We start from the raw sequence: 16,686 nt of genomic DNA, 5'->3' as shown, positions 1-16,686 counted from the left end.
TTTCGGAGAACAAAAGAATAGGATAAGACATTATTTTGTTAGTTAACAAATGCATCCTAAATTTATTAGATGTGCAGTAGAGTTCACATCCTTGGATCAATGCACTATTGGGTTCTAACAAAAGATATGCAATCTATTCGGAAACTATATAGAAATAAGGTGTACAAGGAAGCCTCTATCAAGTAGCCTCCTGAATCGAGTAAAAATCATGTCGAATCCTGTAAAGTTGTCCCGAAACGTAAGCGCGTACAAACCAAAGTGTCATGTCCCAATGCACAGCTAATGGGGAATTGGCTTAGCTAGACAGAACATTAACGATCAACCGCCGCAAGATTCTCAGCAGCTAGATGCATTGTAGTCGTGCGGAAAAAGAACCAGACAGAAAACGAATCTAGATGAATCTGCTTAGAACCAGCCATTACATCGACGAACATCTCCATTTAAAAAGATTACCTGCGTACTAGAAACCAGAATCTCCAGATCGCAACATGACAACTGGAGAGAAACAGATAATATGAGCATGAACAAACTTCCTGTCTACCAAACGGCAACAACGTGCAAGAAAAGCGAAAATTTAATACCTTGACAGACCTCAATGCAATCGCCCTGGAGGCTCCTCCAAATACCCACTGCCAAGGTGGTCTGTGTACCCTTTGTGAGCATCTACGGAGGACACTGTTTTCATCATGAAATCTCCTCCAGGTTTGTCCTCTTTTGCAGCTACTGAATCCAAAGCCTCCATCGAGGACCCATAAAAGATGGGACAGTCAGCGAAGGAAAATATATAGAGAATATCCCTCCAAAAGAAGGAGCTGCAGAACCATCGTAGGCACACTTCGAACAGCTTCAGATGCTTGTAACCGACTCGCCACTGCTCGCTTTCTCTCTTTACAAACCCTTTCTTCTTACTGAAACCATGTCATGATCTTTGTAAAATCTCCCTGCTGGAAATCTTCCTGCGAAATTACTTCAGACCAATCCAACGTTTGTCTGCCAGGTCCTCGAGCTAAGGAATTCCTAATGCTTTCTGTACTGAGCTCCGCTCTTCCATCGTGTGTCGATCATACCTTTTAAAATGCTCCTAGTACAAACAGAAGTGAATAGATGATTTAACAACAACGAAAGAAGCTGCAATGTGCTAGAGAGAGAGAGAGAGAGAGAGAGAGAGAGAGAGAGAGAGAGAGAGAGAGAGATCAGGTATAAGTGGCGGCCAAACACTAGAGCCAATTAATCCTCACATTCTGCGAAGTCTGCATTCAACATGACCTGCAGTGTTTCAGATGGACACCTTGGGAAAGGCAAATCCATGGGGACACAGAGAGTGGTGGTGATTCATGATGCATCGCAAGAATTAATTTTACCTTCCCTCAGGTGGGCATTGTATGAACTTGTGCTAAAGCCTGGAGATAAGCTCACCGTCCTCACAGTTCTTCATCAAGCTAAAACCCATAGTAAGTATGAAATGAAGAAGAAAGGTTAATACCCCTATTACATTATTTCCTGATAGTGAATCAAAGCTCATAGGGTTCATTCATTAAATTCACCTAAAAGAATAGTAGGAAAAGAAGCAGAAGTCTTTATGCTGAACATATGAATAGTGCAAACAGGATGATATCTGAAGAAACACCTCTGTTTTGTTCCTTGCTTTTCACTAATTTCTCTGAGTTAATGACCACTTTCCAGAGGGATCCAGGAGCAGCGATGACTCAGGTTCAGCGATCCAACCAGACCAGAAAATAGGTAATTCTCAAGTACTAAGGAAGGAGGAGGAGTACGAAAACAACATTGAACTTCTTCAAGTCAGCAAGCTGTACGAGATACACAAGGTAGCAACTTATCTCCTGCTCTTAATGCCTCATAAAATTGACACTCGAGATAAATTATGCACTAACATAATAGTCTGCATGAATCTAAGTGAACAGATAAATTGGGACGTAGATTCTACTTGTGAGAGATAAAAGCCATATATAAGAAACTAAAAAGCCACACAAGCAGATGAGGTCTGGGCTGGGAAAGAAATTCTGAAAGAGTTTACAGTAGGTGCCATATCTTAACAGATAGCCCACAGCAACACATGGGACCCCCGTGTTATACACGAGCTATCCAGACTCTGAAAGCCAATAAATGAAGACTGTAGGAATAAAAATTCTTGAAATGTCAGATGAGGTTCAAGATCATTGCCTTATGATGGTCAATAACTAAGTGGCGATGCAATTGGGACTTGACCTGATGCACTCTTAAATGAAGTAAATATAACTTGGGCAATCCTCAAGAAAAACTCTGAACTATGATCCGAATTTTCTGGCATTGTTCTCACATATAAAACTGCTGGAGATTAAATCGTCAAACACAGGGCATTGCCATAAAGGTGACAGCAGAGAAAGAACTCCATGCAGCACTCTACAATAGGTACCAAATCGGGATAAATAGCTAAAACAGGTTTAGAGTTCCACGTTCATGACACTGGTAGTTATGATCACCACTAGCAATAGAATAACGAGCAAACTACAGCCATACATCAAAATCATACCCATCAAATAAATTTCAGTATATCATTTCTAAATCAATAACAGAGTATAAATTTAATCTGTATTCTTTCCTAAGAAACATCATCTGATTCACATGTCATGAGTGAACAAGATTCTAAGTTCCAGGCTCACTGATACTTCCCATTCATCAGTTCAAGTACTAGCTAAGATTGTAAGGAAGTATAGCTTGACTAAAAGCCCATGCTTTGCTGTAAAGACGTGCCTGCCTACTTCACAAATTGACAAAATTAATGAGCTTTTGTGCATTTGTTTTTTCAGATTGAGTTTAAAATAGAGGTGGCTGTGGGACCTTCACCGAAGAAGACAGCTTTAGAGGCAGCCACAAATCTTAAGGCAACATGGGTTATACTTGACAGGTCAGGAAAAAGCTAAATCATGGATAAAAGTACCAGCTATCAACAGAATTTCTACACCACAAGTACAAATTTTCTTCCCGTGATGGAGTGCATAGTTTAGGCTTTGGCTACACCTATATGTATAATAGGCCATGTTTCGTATAGAATGGGAAACTGGAAAGTCACTTAGATATCTGACACTGGCGTGGACATCCTGATTGCTAGCACTCCCGTGTCCCCCACTCCCCCACTCTTTTCATCTAATTTAAAACCACCTTGCTGAATATTCAAAGGGGAATACTTAGCAGGCAGATCAATTGAACTATCAATATGAGAAATGAAGGCTTCATGGCAGCTAACTAAAGAATATGCCCATAAATATGAAGGCATTAGTGTCCAATACAGACAATTGAAGAGTGGAGACTTTCAAAGTAGGAATATAATGAATTGCCTATTACATGGATAATGCTAATGTTCTAAGTCTGTTGGTTCTCTTTCTAATTCACTTATGACACAGGCAGATGAAAAAGAACGGATATTACTTCCTGCAGAAGCTTTCGTGTGGAATATCACGGATAAAACATGACCATAGCATTAAAAAGTTGAGAGCGCCAAAAGTTGCGGACATTGACATGCTTCACGGGGAGAAACATCAAAGTGTTGATGTAATGTATGATGAAATGATGCCAGGATCACCGGAGACCGAAGATCTATTCAGCATAGAACTTTTTCCAGACAGTAAGTGCTTATAGCTTCACCAGTGTCAATTTCATTAGTCATGAATTTCCAATACCGAATGCATATCCTGATTATGGCTAACCATATCCCTAACAATGACAAACAACAAACATCAAAGAGAGGCAAAAAATTTGCAGTATCAAATTCTGATAAATGGTCAAGCAGGACTAGGTGAATCCAGCCAAGATCCAGAGACAACAGAGAGCACCAATCAAGAAGGGACACAAAGGTGGCTGGGTCAGAGAAGGTTCAAATATTTCACATGCACAATTTGCAAGGATGAAAGGTCCCTTCTCAGGTTCCAGAAAAACTTAAGATATGCAGAACTGGAAGATTCTACAGCTGGATTTTTGGCCAAAAGCTTCCTATATGATGATGATGATTTTGGATCTACCTTCGGTGGTCAGTTGACCAATGAACTGAAAATGGTAGTTACGGAACTTGAGAAAGTGTGCTTGCTACAAGAGAAATTTAAGACTGAAGTCGATGGACTAACTGGAGCAAGACATGAGAACATAGTCATGTTGATGGGGTCTTGCGCAAAAGGAAACTGCAGGCTGCTTGTATATGAGTGTGTATGCAACAGTTCGCTTGACACCTACATTTCAAATACGGAAAGTAAGTTGAAAAAATGTCATTTCATTGTATGTGTGCTTGTGATGTGTATGTGGTTGTATTTATGCATATATTTGGCACCAAATATGCATACATGTACAGGGTATTTCTTGTGGCCATCAGAGAAGAAATTAAAAATGACCCTGACTGAAGCTGTGGGCACGATGCAGAATATGGTTGTAAACCATTGACATGGGCACAGAGAATGAGAATAGTCCAAGGTTCATCCAGAGAACTTCGTTATCTCCATGAAGCAGGCATAATTCACGGCGATGTCAGAGCAAAGAACATTCTTTTAACTCATGATCTTGAACCATTGGTAATGTTATCTTGAACCATTGGTAATGTTTTAAAAGAATATTATACACCCAACATATCCTTGATGCCATGCCTAGTAACGTATCTACTGAATGCACTCTCAGCTAGGAAATTTTGGGCTAGCAATGATAAAGCAGAAGTCGGATCACTCAGTTTATAATGGAGAAAAGTCGGGATACCAGGCTCCAGAACATACAGATACTTGGCGAGTTTCAACCAAAGCAGATGTATACTCCTTCGGCATAGTTCTACTGGAGCTTATTACTGGAAGAAGTGCTGCAGATAAGACACGGGACGGAACCAGTCTAGAAAGCTGGGTAATGACCATAATAGTTGCATAGTATAATTTGTGAAATCAGGTAGGTAAAATCATGTGGACTCACAACATTGCAACAAGACTAAGATCATTCCATAATCTGGTACCCAATCCAATTCAGATCATATCCTTCTCAACTTTCTGGTGAATCCCCATCAACAGATTTAGTAGTTAGTTTCCATGATAAACGAATGATGCATGTCCTCAGTAGGAGTTGGAATAATTTTAGATCAAAACATTTCACAAGGCCTGATCTACTGTTTCCTGAATATGCTTTTGCCGAAAGATAAACCACATACGCTGCTACCAAGCTCAGAATGCAAGCTTGATTGGTGTTATAAGAGCACTTTTCAATTGCTTAAGGTACTTATGACTAAAAACTCAATTTGGTCCACGAACTACATTAAGAAACTAAAAGCAGAAATGCTGTCACTATCAGTATACCTCGCTAGCTTACTAGACAGATCAATCTCCTTCAAATGTATTGAAAAGCAAGTAATACTGCACCTTAGATGTTTATCCATTTGGCTTATGCATCTGCAGGCGAAACCTCTGTTGAAAGACGGAATGTACAGACAATTGCTCGACCATAGGATTGCAAACTCGCATGACAAGCAGCAGCTGTTCTGGATAGTTCAAGTCGTGCGAAATTGTCTCTCCATGGACCCTAACAAAAGATTAACCATGGTTAAGGTAAGCCTCAATCGTGCAAACCTCGTTACCTCTGTTCATCATCCATTCAACTAAGCAGCACAACATTTTTGCCTGCATTACTTCAGGTGGCATCCGCCCTGGAATACATATCAGAGAGGAAATACAGCTTTCTGATTGCAGAAATCATTCCATTCCTATCAGAAATCGAAGTCCAATCACCCAACACGAATGGTGTGCACGATCCCAAGGATGAACCAGAGCAACAAATCTCGAGGAAGGAGGGGAACTCAAAAGCTGGTGTGAGCAAACTGACAAGACTTTTCTCGCTCAAGTCACCGTCGACTAGATCAAGAAGTGGTAACACCAGTCACACAGATCACAGTGAGGAATTCTCTCTCAGTAGCTGGAAGAGTCACCGGACAACCATGACGAAGCCAAAGTCAGGAAGCAGAACCAAAGTATTCTACGGCGAAATGCTCAATTAAAGAACCTAGAGTCGAAGACTCCCATTGCCTGTCATTATTCCAATTCCTGGCTGGATACAACACGCAAGAGATCGCCGGATTTTCCCATCTGTGAACCGAACGAAGTGAGATTCGTGAACAAGTTCTCCGGTGGATGAGCTCCAGTTGGCCAGAGGATACGTTGGCGACAAATCTTCCACTAAGTAAGTAGGCGACAAACCTTCAGCGTGATTGAAGATTGACGAACCTGTGAGACATTGATAGATATCTCCGGGTTCTTCTTCCTTAATTGATAAATCAATGCCTTGTAGAACCCTGGCGAAATCAATCGAGAAGAACATGGGAGGGAGGTTGAAGAATAACGGTCCAAGTGATTCGAATTCGCCATAAAACGGTTTGCAGTTCCGCACCAACGATGCTTATAAGCGAAGTAATCCCCGCCAAACATCTTCATTAAATACTCGACAGATTCACATAATGATTATTGGTAACTTTTTATATTTTGTTTGATTCTTAAACTTATGAAAAAGAAAATAACTTCACTTTCTTAAAACAAAGCACACACATATAAATTCTATTTTCCATCCGGTTGAAATTACTTCGATTTTAAGTTTTCGACAACAACATATATATCCCATTGTACTTAATGCAAAACAATGATGGATACCCATTTCATACGGCGACATCGTCGCTCTTACATTATTAGGGTCTTGTTAACAAATGTTCTCGAAAAGCTTGATGATCATATTTAATACATATATGTCTCGATTTCTAATTCATATAAGTACGCACGACAAGAGGAAGAATATCCACTTAGAAGGAATAATCTCCCGAATCCACTGAACACTAACTTAAGAAATTCGGATTTCTATCAACCGGATCTCGGCCTAACCAGGAATGGCTCCATGAGCATGTTTCGACGGCAGTATGGCGATCGAGCCATCTTCTTACATCCGGAGTTCTTCCAACATGCTCAGAGATTAAGGGTACACATTCAGCTTGACCTTCCATGTCGTGCTCGGCGATTGGAGGCTCACTGTCTTCGCACGCTCACCAATAGAGCCCTAGAGAAATATCAGCAAGTGCTGCAACAAAACGCGGGCTCAGTAGCTGTGCCGATGCCCTATTTTCATCGCACGGCGTAGCAGCTAAAGTCAAAATGGTGAAAAATTACGCGCATCAGGAAAAACGGCAACAATAACCTCAGCAAACGTTAGCTGACACTTCACGAGTTTTCGGAGCATTTCGTGGTTCGAGTCATATCGATAGGATCACATGAGGGTAGGTCTTGTGCAATTTCGGGTTTTTCTGCTTCGCCAAGGTATTGCACCAGAGACGCATAACACACAATCCATTTGTTACAATAACAATCATCTCTATACACCAAAAGGATGACAGTTCTAGAACTTCATTGATTCAATACCAATACGCGAGCGAGTAATCGCTGCTCATCAGTTTGACTCACCAAGAACCCGCTCTGTACATAAGCCGGCCACATAACCACCGCAAATTTCTTGGCAAGTTAGTCGGCTGCTCTAGGACTAACCAGACCACCATTGGAGCTCATCTAGATCAAACGCTGTTGCCCCTATAGTCTTCTCGTTTCACCCGTCTGCTCAAGCCTGAAACACGAAAGGAGCACATGCTAAGGGGAATTCAGTGTTTCGAACTGTGGTCATATCAAACGCTGCCCAACGAAAATTGTACTCCCTGGACACATTCGAGGATGTCACAATTGTCGGTTTGAATCGGTTGATCGAGAAGTCCAGCTACTGGCTCCACCCTGCAGTTTTCCTCTTCTTCACCGTCACTTACGCCATCAGAGCCGATGTGCATATCTTCACTCGTCAAGAGCCTGGCTCAGCAATCTCCGTCCCTCACAAGCTGCCTCGGCCTCCTTCAAGCACCCTGGTGGGGCTGAAAATGCAGGCGGAGAAACTGGCATACACGCCGTCATTGTAATACTCGAAAGTGACAAAATCCCCCATCTCCACACCATTTTTTTTTCTTTTTAACGCATTTCGTCCAGCCATTTTGGAACAAACAGCAGCTCGGCGGCCATGTTCGCATGGACGGACCGACATAAACGTCTGCGAAGCGTGTATTGACAAGGGGAAGTGCTCGCTGAGGTTCTTCATTTAGAACGAGCAACATACGCACCATCATTGCCCGATCCATGGCAAAATCAACACGGAAAATCACTCGGGAGCGAAGCGAAATCTACCAACGCCAACCGCACATGAAGCGAATCAGGAATAACATACGATGACGGCCGAACACAACGGCGGTGCAAGGAGGGCGATGTCGAGACGCTCGCGTTGTAGGCGGGGCACGATCGAGCTGCACTCGTTGTCGTCGCTTCCTTTTCGCCCGACTTCCTATGTTGACGATCGGGACTGATCAACCTCGAGCTTCGAACGCTCTAGCATGCCGCGGGTTTCTCCAAAAACGCGACTGGCGATGGCAAAATTGTAAATAGTCGCACTGTAGATGACCAGGTTTATGTGTAAGATGAAATAGAATTATAATAACCTCGCATTTCTCCGTGATAAATAGTTTAAATAATAGATAATTGAATATAAATGAGATAAAAATAAAAAGGGCTGATATCTTTGAAAATTAAATAGATCAAGGTCCTCTTTTTATTTTATATAAAAGCACAACGTTCTTAAAATAATCCAGACATTCCTTTTTTGTATATTTCTATTGCATTCCCAGTTTCTGTCCCATCGCCAAAGGCTTATATTTTTATTTTGCTAAACTGAATCAAATATTCAATGGTCATATTTGTTTTATAATTATATGAACAAGGGCCTTCACTTGCATAAGGTCACTCACTACGCAAGTTAACTTTTTGACGGATTGGACAAACCGGATATGCTATTGACATTTTCTGGAAAAGAAATAATAAAACAAATGATCTCCGAACCGGATATGATTTCTAAATTTTTAAATTTGTTCAATATGATTTAAAAATCTTCATATAATTCATGGATTAAGTTAAACATATATAAAAAATTCAGAGACCGCATATTTTAGCAAAAATTAAGTATATATTATATAACTAACTAACCAACTAAATTACATGATCCTTATCCAAATTCTATATAAAGTTGGCACGTTTTAAAAGCATGTACATCTTTTGAAATCGCAAGATTAGAAATATAGTCAATATCAGTATCTTGCGATAACTATGTTAATATTTTTCCTTAAGTTAGCCTAAAAAGAAGTCTTGCATGATCGATCAACAATCTATCTCACGATAACTATATTAACATCTTTCCTTAAGTTAGCCTAAGAAGAAGTCTTGCGTGATCGATCAACGATCTATCTCACGATAACTATATTAACATCTTTCCTTAAGTTAGCCTAAAAAGAAGTCTTGCATGATCGATCATCGATCGTACATACTCATTCTATCATATTCAATCAGCCGCATTTTAAGAATCCGCGAGACCCACATAAGGTTCGACGGAAAAAAAAGAAAAAGAGTTCCCGTTTGCCGTTTAGTTCCGACCCTGCGATTAATCTCATCCCCTAAAACACAAAAATCTCTATACATTTTCCGAACTAGGGTTAGTTCCGTCCACCACGTCCGATCAAAAAAGGAAGAAAAGGCTAAAAAAAGGAGCTGGCGTTCCAATCCAATCCATGAGAGAAGACGCCCCAGATATGCTCCTTTTCTCGATCCGCATAGGTGCCAAAAAATGAAGAGAGAAACGCGGAAAGGGAGAGAGCACAAAAGGACAGACTCTATATTACGTGCAATTACTAGTCAAAAAGAGGATGTGAACTGTCAAGAATTGCAGTAAGATTAGGAGGAGAAGGAGGAGGGGCGGTGCTATTTCAGAAACCGAAACGAAGAGTTTCCATTGCGGAGAAGGGTTTCCTAAAAGACTTACAATTAAGGATGCCAATAAAGATTTCAGCGTGACCGTGTATCTGTTATGTTTTGGGAAATTTAATGAAACACTGACCCTCAATACTCTCGAACGAGATTTTCAGCGCGTGAGGGGAGAGAGAGAGAGAGAGAGAGAGAGGAAATCTTGACCTAATCCTTTTGGCATTCTCATCGTCCCCTCTCAAGAACATATCAGTAGAGCTGGGTATTATTCACTTCCCTTATTGTGCAGATTCTCCACTTATGATCTTTCTCTTTCCCTGGTTTTTCAAACCTGGTAGTCACACTGCGCACACCGTCTTTTTGAGTTCTTGATAGAGATTCTCAGCTCTCTCTCTCTCTCTCTCTCTCTCTCTCTCGTCGCTCTTCATCTTCTTGGCTCCGTTTCTTCAGCAGAAAATAACCCGGTTCACGCACGACCGACTTTTCCGTCACGGGAGCGGCGCTCGTGCTCTTCTTGCTGCTTCTTGGTTCTCCGTTCCTTCTGAATATTCTGATCTTTGTCTCATGGATGGTCTGAGGGGAAGCCAGGATCAGACGGAGGTGGTGCAGCTACCCCATCAAGATCGTGGGAAGATGGCAGAACCCGATCCTTCAGAAAGATCGGAATCCTGGAGCCAGGTGCCCAAGAAAGACCCGCTCTGGATTAAGCTCAAGATATCTAAGACTGAGCAAGGCGGTGAGCCGAGCGAGCAGGAGGAGCCTCCTTCAGCAGCTGTCCGAGTTTGCGAATTCTGTGGCAAGCGTTTCATGAATGGGAAGGCCCTTGGGGGCCACATCAGGATCCACAATCAAGAGAAGAACAAGGGGAGCAGCTCGAAGAAGACAGATGAGTCGAGGCTGAGGAAGCAGAAGGCGAAGTGTGAGAAGCATGTTCACGAGGATCTTCCAGCTCTGGAGAAAGGAAGAGACTTTGATTGTTCAGAGAAAGACAAGGAGACACCATGCTGCTACATCTGTGACCGGAACTTCCCTTCCATGAAATCGTTGTTCGGGCACATGAGGTTCCATCCTGATAGGAACTGGCGAGGAGTTCAGCCTCCAGCCCAAGAAAAGGACGGTTCTTGCACAAGAGAAGTCGAATCCGTGGACCAGAAGGCCACAGATCAGGGCTCAGCTTGTTTGGAAGCAGGAAGTTCAGGATGCTTGGTGGATCTTTTGAAGGGCTTGCCAAGCTGGTCCAGGACCGATAAAAGAGGAAGGAAAAGCTTGATCGCTTTGGAACCCGAGGCTATTGATGGCCTCATGAAGTTGGCATGTGCTGCTTCTTATGATTCGGGCATATCTGATGACCAAGTCTCCGATGAGAGTCCACTAAGGAAGCGCAGGCTTGACGAGGAAGAGCTTCCAGGGCCTAAAAACCAAAACCCAGAACCAACGGAAAGTCAAATCCAACAATCAACTAATATCGAAGGCGAGGGCTCGTACAAAGCAGTTCGCAATCAGGACTATGAGCTGGAACATGCAGACAGGCCTAGGAAATACAGAAAAGGAGAGCGTTTTGGTCATAATTTGGAGAGAAACCCGAATATGGAGGCTGGCAAGAAGATCAAGGTGAGTGGGATGTGTAAAACTCAAGATCTCAGTACTAACAAGGAAGTGGCGGTGATGCCGGTTAAGGAGGACAAGATATTGACAGATCATAGGTTTAAATGCATGACCTGCGAGAAGACCTTCCCGACATTCCAAGCATTGGGTGGTCATCGATCCAGCCACAACAAAGAAAGGGGGAATGTTCAGCCACCAGAAGCCTCTTTATCCACTGGTGCTTCAGGTACCGAGAAGAAAATCGCACCAAGTGCCAAAATTCATGCTGCAGAAACCAACAATTGCGCGACGAGCTCTGTGCAGGAGGACTTCATGACTCACAGGTGCGAGATCTGTTGCAAGAAGTTCCCAACCGGTCAGGCACTTGGGGGACACAAGAGGTGCCACTGGGCTGGGCAAACCGAGGGGCCCCCATCTAGCGAAGTTGTGTCACCAGGAGATCAAGCTAGCCAAAGTGGTCCTAGAGCCCTAGCTTTTGATCTTAACGAACCTCCTCCAATGGATGAGGAAGATGGCGTCATCTCTGGATTCAACCGTGCCTGATCTACAGAGCTGGTTATTGGCGTTTCCTTCTTTCCTAGTAAGTAATTGCAGTAAAATTGATTCTAGCAGCTGAATTTCAAGTTCGTAGTATGCTTAGCTATGTCTTCTGAAATTCTTAGTGTGAACACTTTGTTCACTTGAATCTTCATATTTGTCTAATTGTTGTATTCTTGTTAGGTAAACAGTTCGAAGTTCATTAAGAATCTTTTGTTATCTTTGTTTGTGTGATATTATTGATCAAGAGTAGTGGGATTGAAAGGAATAGAAAGAGATGGTGTGCTGCTGGATAAGTTGCTTACACATCCGAATGAGAATTAGGATTTTGTTTTGCACGAATATCTAGTCTACGACCTGATGATATACTTAAACACCTGATTAGTCCTCGACATATGAAGTCGCCCTCCACAGACATCGTTGATTACAGGTCGCGGGTCATCTTGTTCACAATCACTCGACATCAAACAAGTACTGACTAGATCATCCTGCAGTTTGCTTTATTTCGCTGCTTATTTCTTCTAGGGTCCCCTCGGTAGGTCATTGCCGATTTTCTTTGCTATAAAAAGCATTTCCAAATCCTTTTGTTATCGAACTTCCAGGCGTATAAAAGACGGACAATTCATCTAATTAAGGATCTTCTTACTTTTTTTGGGCGAACTATTTTGAGAAACACAATCTGATCGAGATTTTGGTCAAGTCAACATACTTTGCTGACAAGCATAATAGAGGGTCTGAAGGCAAGTCATAAAGTTCCTGCCTCTGGAGTGCGGTTGAAAAGTGATGCGATGCACAAGTAAGTGTGCAAGACATAGAAGTAGACCAAAATCGCAGGAAACATCTCAGCAGTCACAATTTGATAACGTTTCCAAAGAGTGTAGACGTGGTCATAGACGCGATATTCCTCCCACATTAGGGAGTCAACACTGTAATAATTTCGCGAAACAGGAAAATTCCAGACGTGCCTCAACATGTTCGAGTAGATTGAATGGATAGATGGTCCTGCAAGAAAACGGAGGCGTCGACTTGTTTATTCTTAGCAGAATATTACCATAAGGTGTCGAACCTGGGAGTAAGAAGATCGATATAAGTCTACGGACGAAACTACATACCCTATAAACCACAGAACTGAAAAGTACTGACATCAGTTGTACAAAAGAGATCATTCGATCATTTCGTTAGCTAGCTCTCACTCCCTCCCTCCCTCTTACTTCAGACATCAGAGGATGAAAGGAGTAAGGACGGCGATTATCAATTGTTTTCACGTGATTGTTCCTAGTTTGCATCAATCCTGGCTTCACTAAGTGACCACGCTGTAGTTTTAACGTTGATAATATAAGAATCTATAGGATGCTTTGTTTTGTTCAATAGTTATCCTGTACTCCTAATATTAATCTTGGAAAACAACATAAATTAGTCCATTAACTTTGGCCAAATATGCGATGTGTTTCTTGAACTTTTAATTGTTCAATATGGTCTCTGAATTGTAGCCAAATGTGTAATATGATTCATGAACTTTCGGTACATGTTCAATTAAGTCTCTTAATTATATAAAGATGTTCAATGTTATCTTTAAATTTCAATTAGTGGAATCACAACATTATACATTTTCATATAATTTGGAGACTAAATTGAATATGTACCAAAACTCTATGAATTACATTGGACCAAATTGCATTCAGGGAACATTTGTTTCATTATCTCTATTAAATTATATCTCAAGTTTGAGCCGTTTATGAAAACAAATCCAGTTCGAGTATATATTCAAAAAAATCTCTTAGAAGGGCGTGTAGATATATGTTCTGGAGATTTGGTTGGATAACTATCCTACTTTGACCGGACAAAGGTTATCAAGAAAGGAAGCTTTTGTACAGTCAAAAAAAAAAAAAAGCAAATAAGTTTCTCTTATCCAAGTTTGACCGGTTGACCAAGATTTGGACTTTCTCAACAAGTCATACAGGGGACGTCTTTGTTATTTTTTTTTGGTCAGTCTTTGTTATTTAAGAAGCGCAAAAAAAAAAGGGGATCTTTTTTGACCTTTTGCTTTTAGTCGCCGAATAGAAGCCGCTCAAAAGATAACAAGATTAAAAATAAAATAAATAAAATAAAAGAAGAAGAAGAAGAAGAAAAGAGGATGTTTCTGGAAGAAGCCATGCTTTCTTTTATCCTTGGACTAAGTTATCTATTTGTAAACACTTTGAACTGTGTGGGAAATATTCGTATAAGTTTCCGATTATAGTGAATTATATGGTAAAGCAATACCGACTCTCTAACCGAATCATGTACTTATTGTTTCTCGTTTATTTTTATGATGTTTTCACTTTAATTTAGTTGCAAGATCCTGTCAGCTTTCACATTAATATTACAATACCTAAAATGAATATCCCATCTTGTATTACCTATCATGGATTAGATATGTATCCATAGGAGAGGATTAACACGGATCTGTATAATGGAAGATAAATGATTGGGTCAGTCTATTCTAGATCACAAAAAATCAAATAACAAATTATAAATTGTCAGGTTGACTCCTTTAAGAATTTGTGACTCATAATATGCTGTTATCCTTACAATACCTCAAAAATTGATATGCTAACAAGACCATAATGGAATTGTGTAGAAAAAAGTTACCTTAGTGGCGGCATTCGATGTCCAAAAATGTCAATATACCAAGTCTATTAACTAGTGTATATATTAGTCCAAAAAAAAAAACTAGTGTATGTATGAACAACCTCTTGTATTGAATACATCGTGAAACAATTGAATGCCTACATTGGAGTATTTGAGTTCTAACCAATCCACATGATACCTAAGAAACAAAACGCAAACCTGAAGGTCCTTAATACCGTGTTAACTGTATGATGGTGATCAACTAGGTTAGGTCAATCCATGCCAGATTTCTTTTTCAGGCGAAAAACCAGCACTGTCCGAGTAGAGCATCTGGCCGAGTTTCATCAATGTGAGGTGCTTCAGGATTAAAATTAAGCCCTGCAGAAGGTGATCGAAATACCAAAAATGTTAATGCTAGACCCGTTTTGAAAAACTAAAAACTTACAAAAATGTGGTGATGGGATAATAATCTAACCGAGTGATGATTCTCCGCTATCAGGAGCTTGTGCTGGCCACGCAGATCGACTCTCAGTGCGGATTTCATAGCATCGTGGATCCGAATATCCCTCTGTGGCTTTTGATGACTGTAATGCATGCGGCATTGGGCCAATGCTCTGAAGAAGAGCATTTTCTGCAGCAAGTGGGTGCGGATGCTGTCTGGTATCAACAATCTGGTGCAGTGGCAGAAAGGATGGTTCGCCCTGACTTCCTTGTCCAGTTTGTAAATGCTGGCCAGAAGGGAGCTCCGGCATTGTAGTCTCGAAAACAGGTCCGAAAGAAGGGAGATGATGGGTACCGGAAGGCCGATGGCGATCCGCTTCAAAATCAGCATTATGCCGAGGCAAGAAACCCGGCGTGGCGATCATCTCACGGCTCTGACTGGCGTATTGAATGAACGGTGGCCGATCACTTATGAGACTGCTGCGAAAGGGCGTCGCTTCTTGGACGGATGCAAGTGCGGCATTCCCATTGGGCTGCACAGAACTTGGAGGAACCGGAACGTTTCCTGCACGTAAATTAGGGTTTTGTGCTGGCAAGGAAGTAGGTCGGCCATGTATCGGTGCACGGCCTGCACTCGGAAGGCCAGGAAAGTACAGCGGCCAGCCGGCACCCTCGTGCCGCTTCGCCCTCGTATTCCAAAAATTCTTGATGTCGTTATCCGTGCGTCCCGGCAACTGCACGAAACAAACCAAAGTTTCCATATGCGATTCAAATCCGTTAGAATATTTGAACTACACCCACAAAATTTTACCTGTTATACAATGCAACGGTTTAAGTTTAAGCTTTTAGAGTAATTGGCTATGATTCTGCTGAATTTTAGAGAACACAAACGGTTGTACGAATCCGAATCGAATCGAATCACCTGGGCGGCTATGAGGGACCACTTGTTGCCCAAGCGGGCGTGGAGCTCCAGGACCAGCTTCTCCTCCTCGTAGGAGAAGGAGCCCTTCTTGAGGTCGGGGCGGAGGTGGTTGAGCCAGCGGAGGCGGCAGCTCTTGCCGCTCCGGGGGATGCCGGTGTGGAGCCGGACGCGGTTCCAGTTGCCCTCCCCGTGCTCCTGCACGTACTCCGTCAGCACCTCGTCCTCCACCGGCGTCCACGGCCCTTTGGTGAGGAGCTCCTCATCTTCCACGGCCGACCGCTCTCTCTTCTTCGGCATCGGGACGCGACAGCGAGGGGGGATGCTCGAGGAGAAAGAGAGAAAGGGGAAGGGAGAAAACGAGAGGATGGCGACATGGGAGGGATGGAGAGAGCCCCTTGCAAGGGTTTTGAATATCTCTGCGGTAAGAAGTCGGTCGAACTGAGGACGGAAGCGGGGAGCTGGACGTGGATTGGAGGTCAAGTGGGCCCCACCTTGGCGCCTATCCAATCAGAAAAAAGAAAAGAATTTGCGTCAAACGCGATCGGACGGGTTTGACTTATAGACGGATTATTTTAATGGCAGAGGATTAATTTTCGACTTTAAAGATATATACGGATTTCACGGATATTGAAATTTGAAAGATTTTCATCTAGCAATAGGAGTGCCATTATCTCTGGGATTATTTCTTTTATAAAACGTTAAACACTTCGAATTTTTCCTTTAAAATTTTTTTCATCT

General features: G+C 42.0%; 3 protein-coding genes across 3 annotated transcripts; 2 read left to right on the top strand and 1 right to left on the bottom strand.

Annotated features, from left to right (window-relative positions):
* Positions 1 to 1,261: 1,261 nt before the first annotated feature.
* On the top strand, positions 1,262 to 6,010 carry LOC104423464 (putative receptor-like protein kinase At1g72540). The gene is made up of 9 exons (XM_010035953.2): positions 1,262 to 1,451; positions 1,684 to 1,826; positions 2,808 to 2,905; positions 3,402 to 3,622; positions 3,788 to 4,240; positions 4,408 to 4,556; positions 4,660 to 4,872; positions 5,415 to 5,564; positions 5,651 to 6,010. Exons 1-9 carry the CDS (start codon positions 1,262 to 1,264, stop codon positions 6,008 to 6,010), a joined length of 1,977 nt encoding a protein of 658 aa, XP_010034255.2.
* A 4,379-nt stretch (positions 6,011 to 10,389) lies between these two features.
* Positions 10,390 to 12,042, top strand: LOC104423463 (zinc finger protein ZAT9-like). The gene has a single exon (XM_010035952.2). It carries the CDS (start codon positions 10,398 to 10,400, stop codon positions 11,979 to 11,981), a length of 1,584 nt encoding a protein of 527 aa, XP_010034254.2. The 5' UTR covers positions 10,390 to 10,397; the 3' UTR covers positions 11,982 to 12,042.
* A 3,013-nt stretch (positions 12,043 to 15,055) lies between these two features.
* Positions 15,056 to 16,245, bottom strand: LOC104423462 (transcription factor MYB97). Its single transcript, XM_010035951.2, has 2 exons — positions 15,949 to 16,245; positions 15,056 to 15,760 (listed from the first exon to the last, which is right to left on the bottom strand). The coding sequence occupies exons 1-2, from the start codon at positions 16,243 to 16,245 to the stop codon at positions 15,056 to 15,058; spliced, it is 1,002 nt and encodes a 333-aa protein (XP_010034253.2).
* Between the last annotated feature and the right edge of the window lie 441 nt (positions 16,246 to 16,686).

This window comes from Eucalyptus grandis, chromosome 10 (genome assembly GCF_016545825.1).
Source record: "Eucalyptus grandis isolate ANBG69807.140 chromosome 10, ASM1654582v1, whole genome shotgun sequence".
Lineage (NCBI taxonomy): Eukaryota > Viridiplantae > Streptophyta > Magnoliopsida > Myrtales > Myrtaceae > Eucalyptus > Eucalyptus grandis.
Note: the sequence above shows the minus strand (reverse complement) of the source record. Positions and strands in the feature narration are given on the sequence as shown.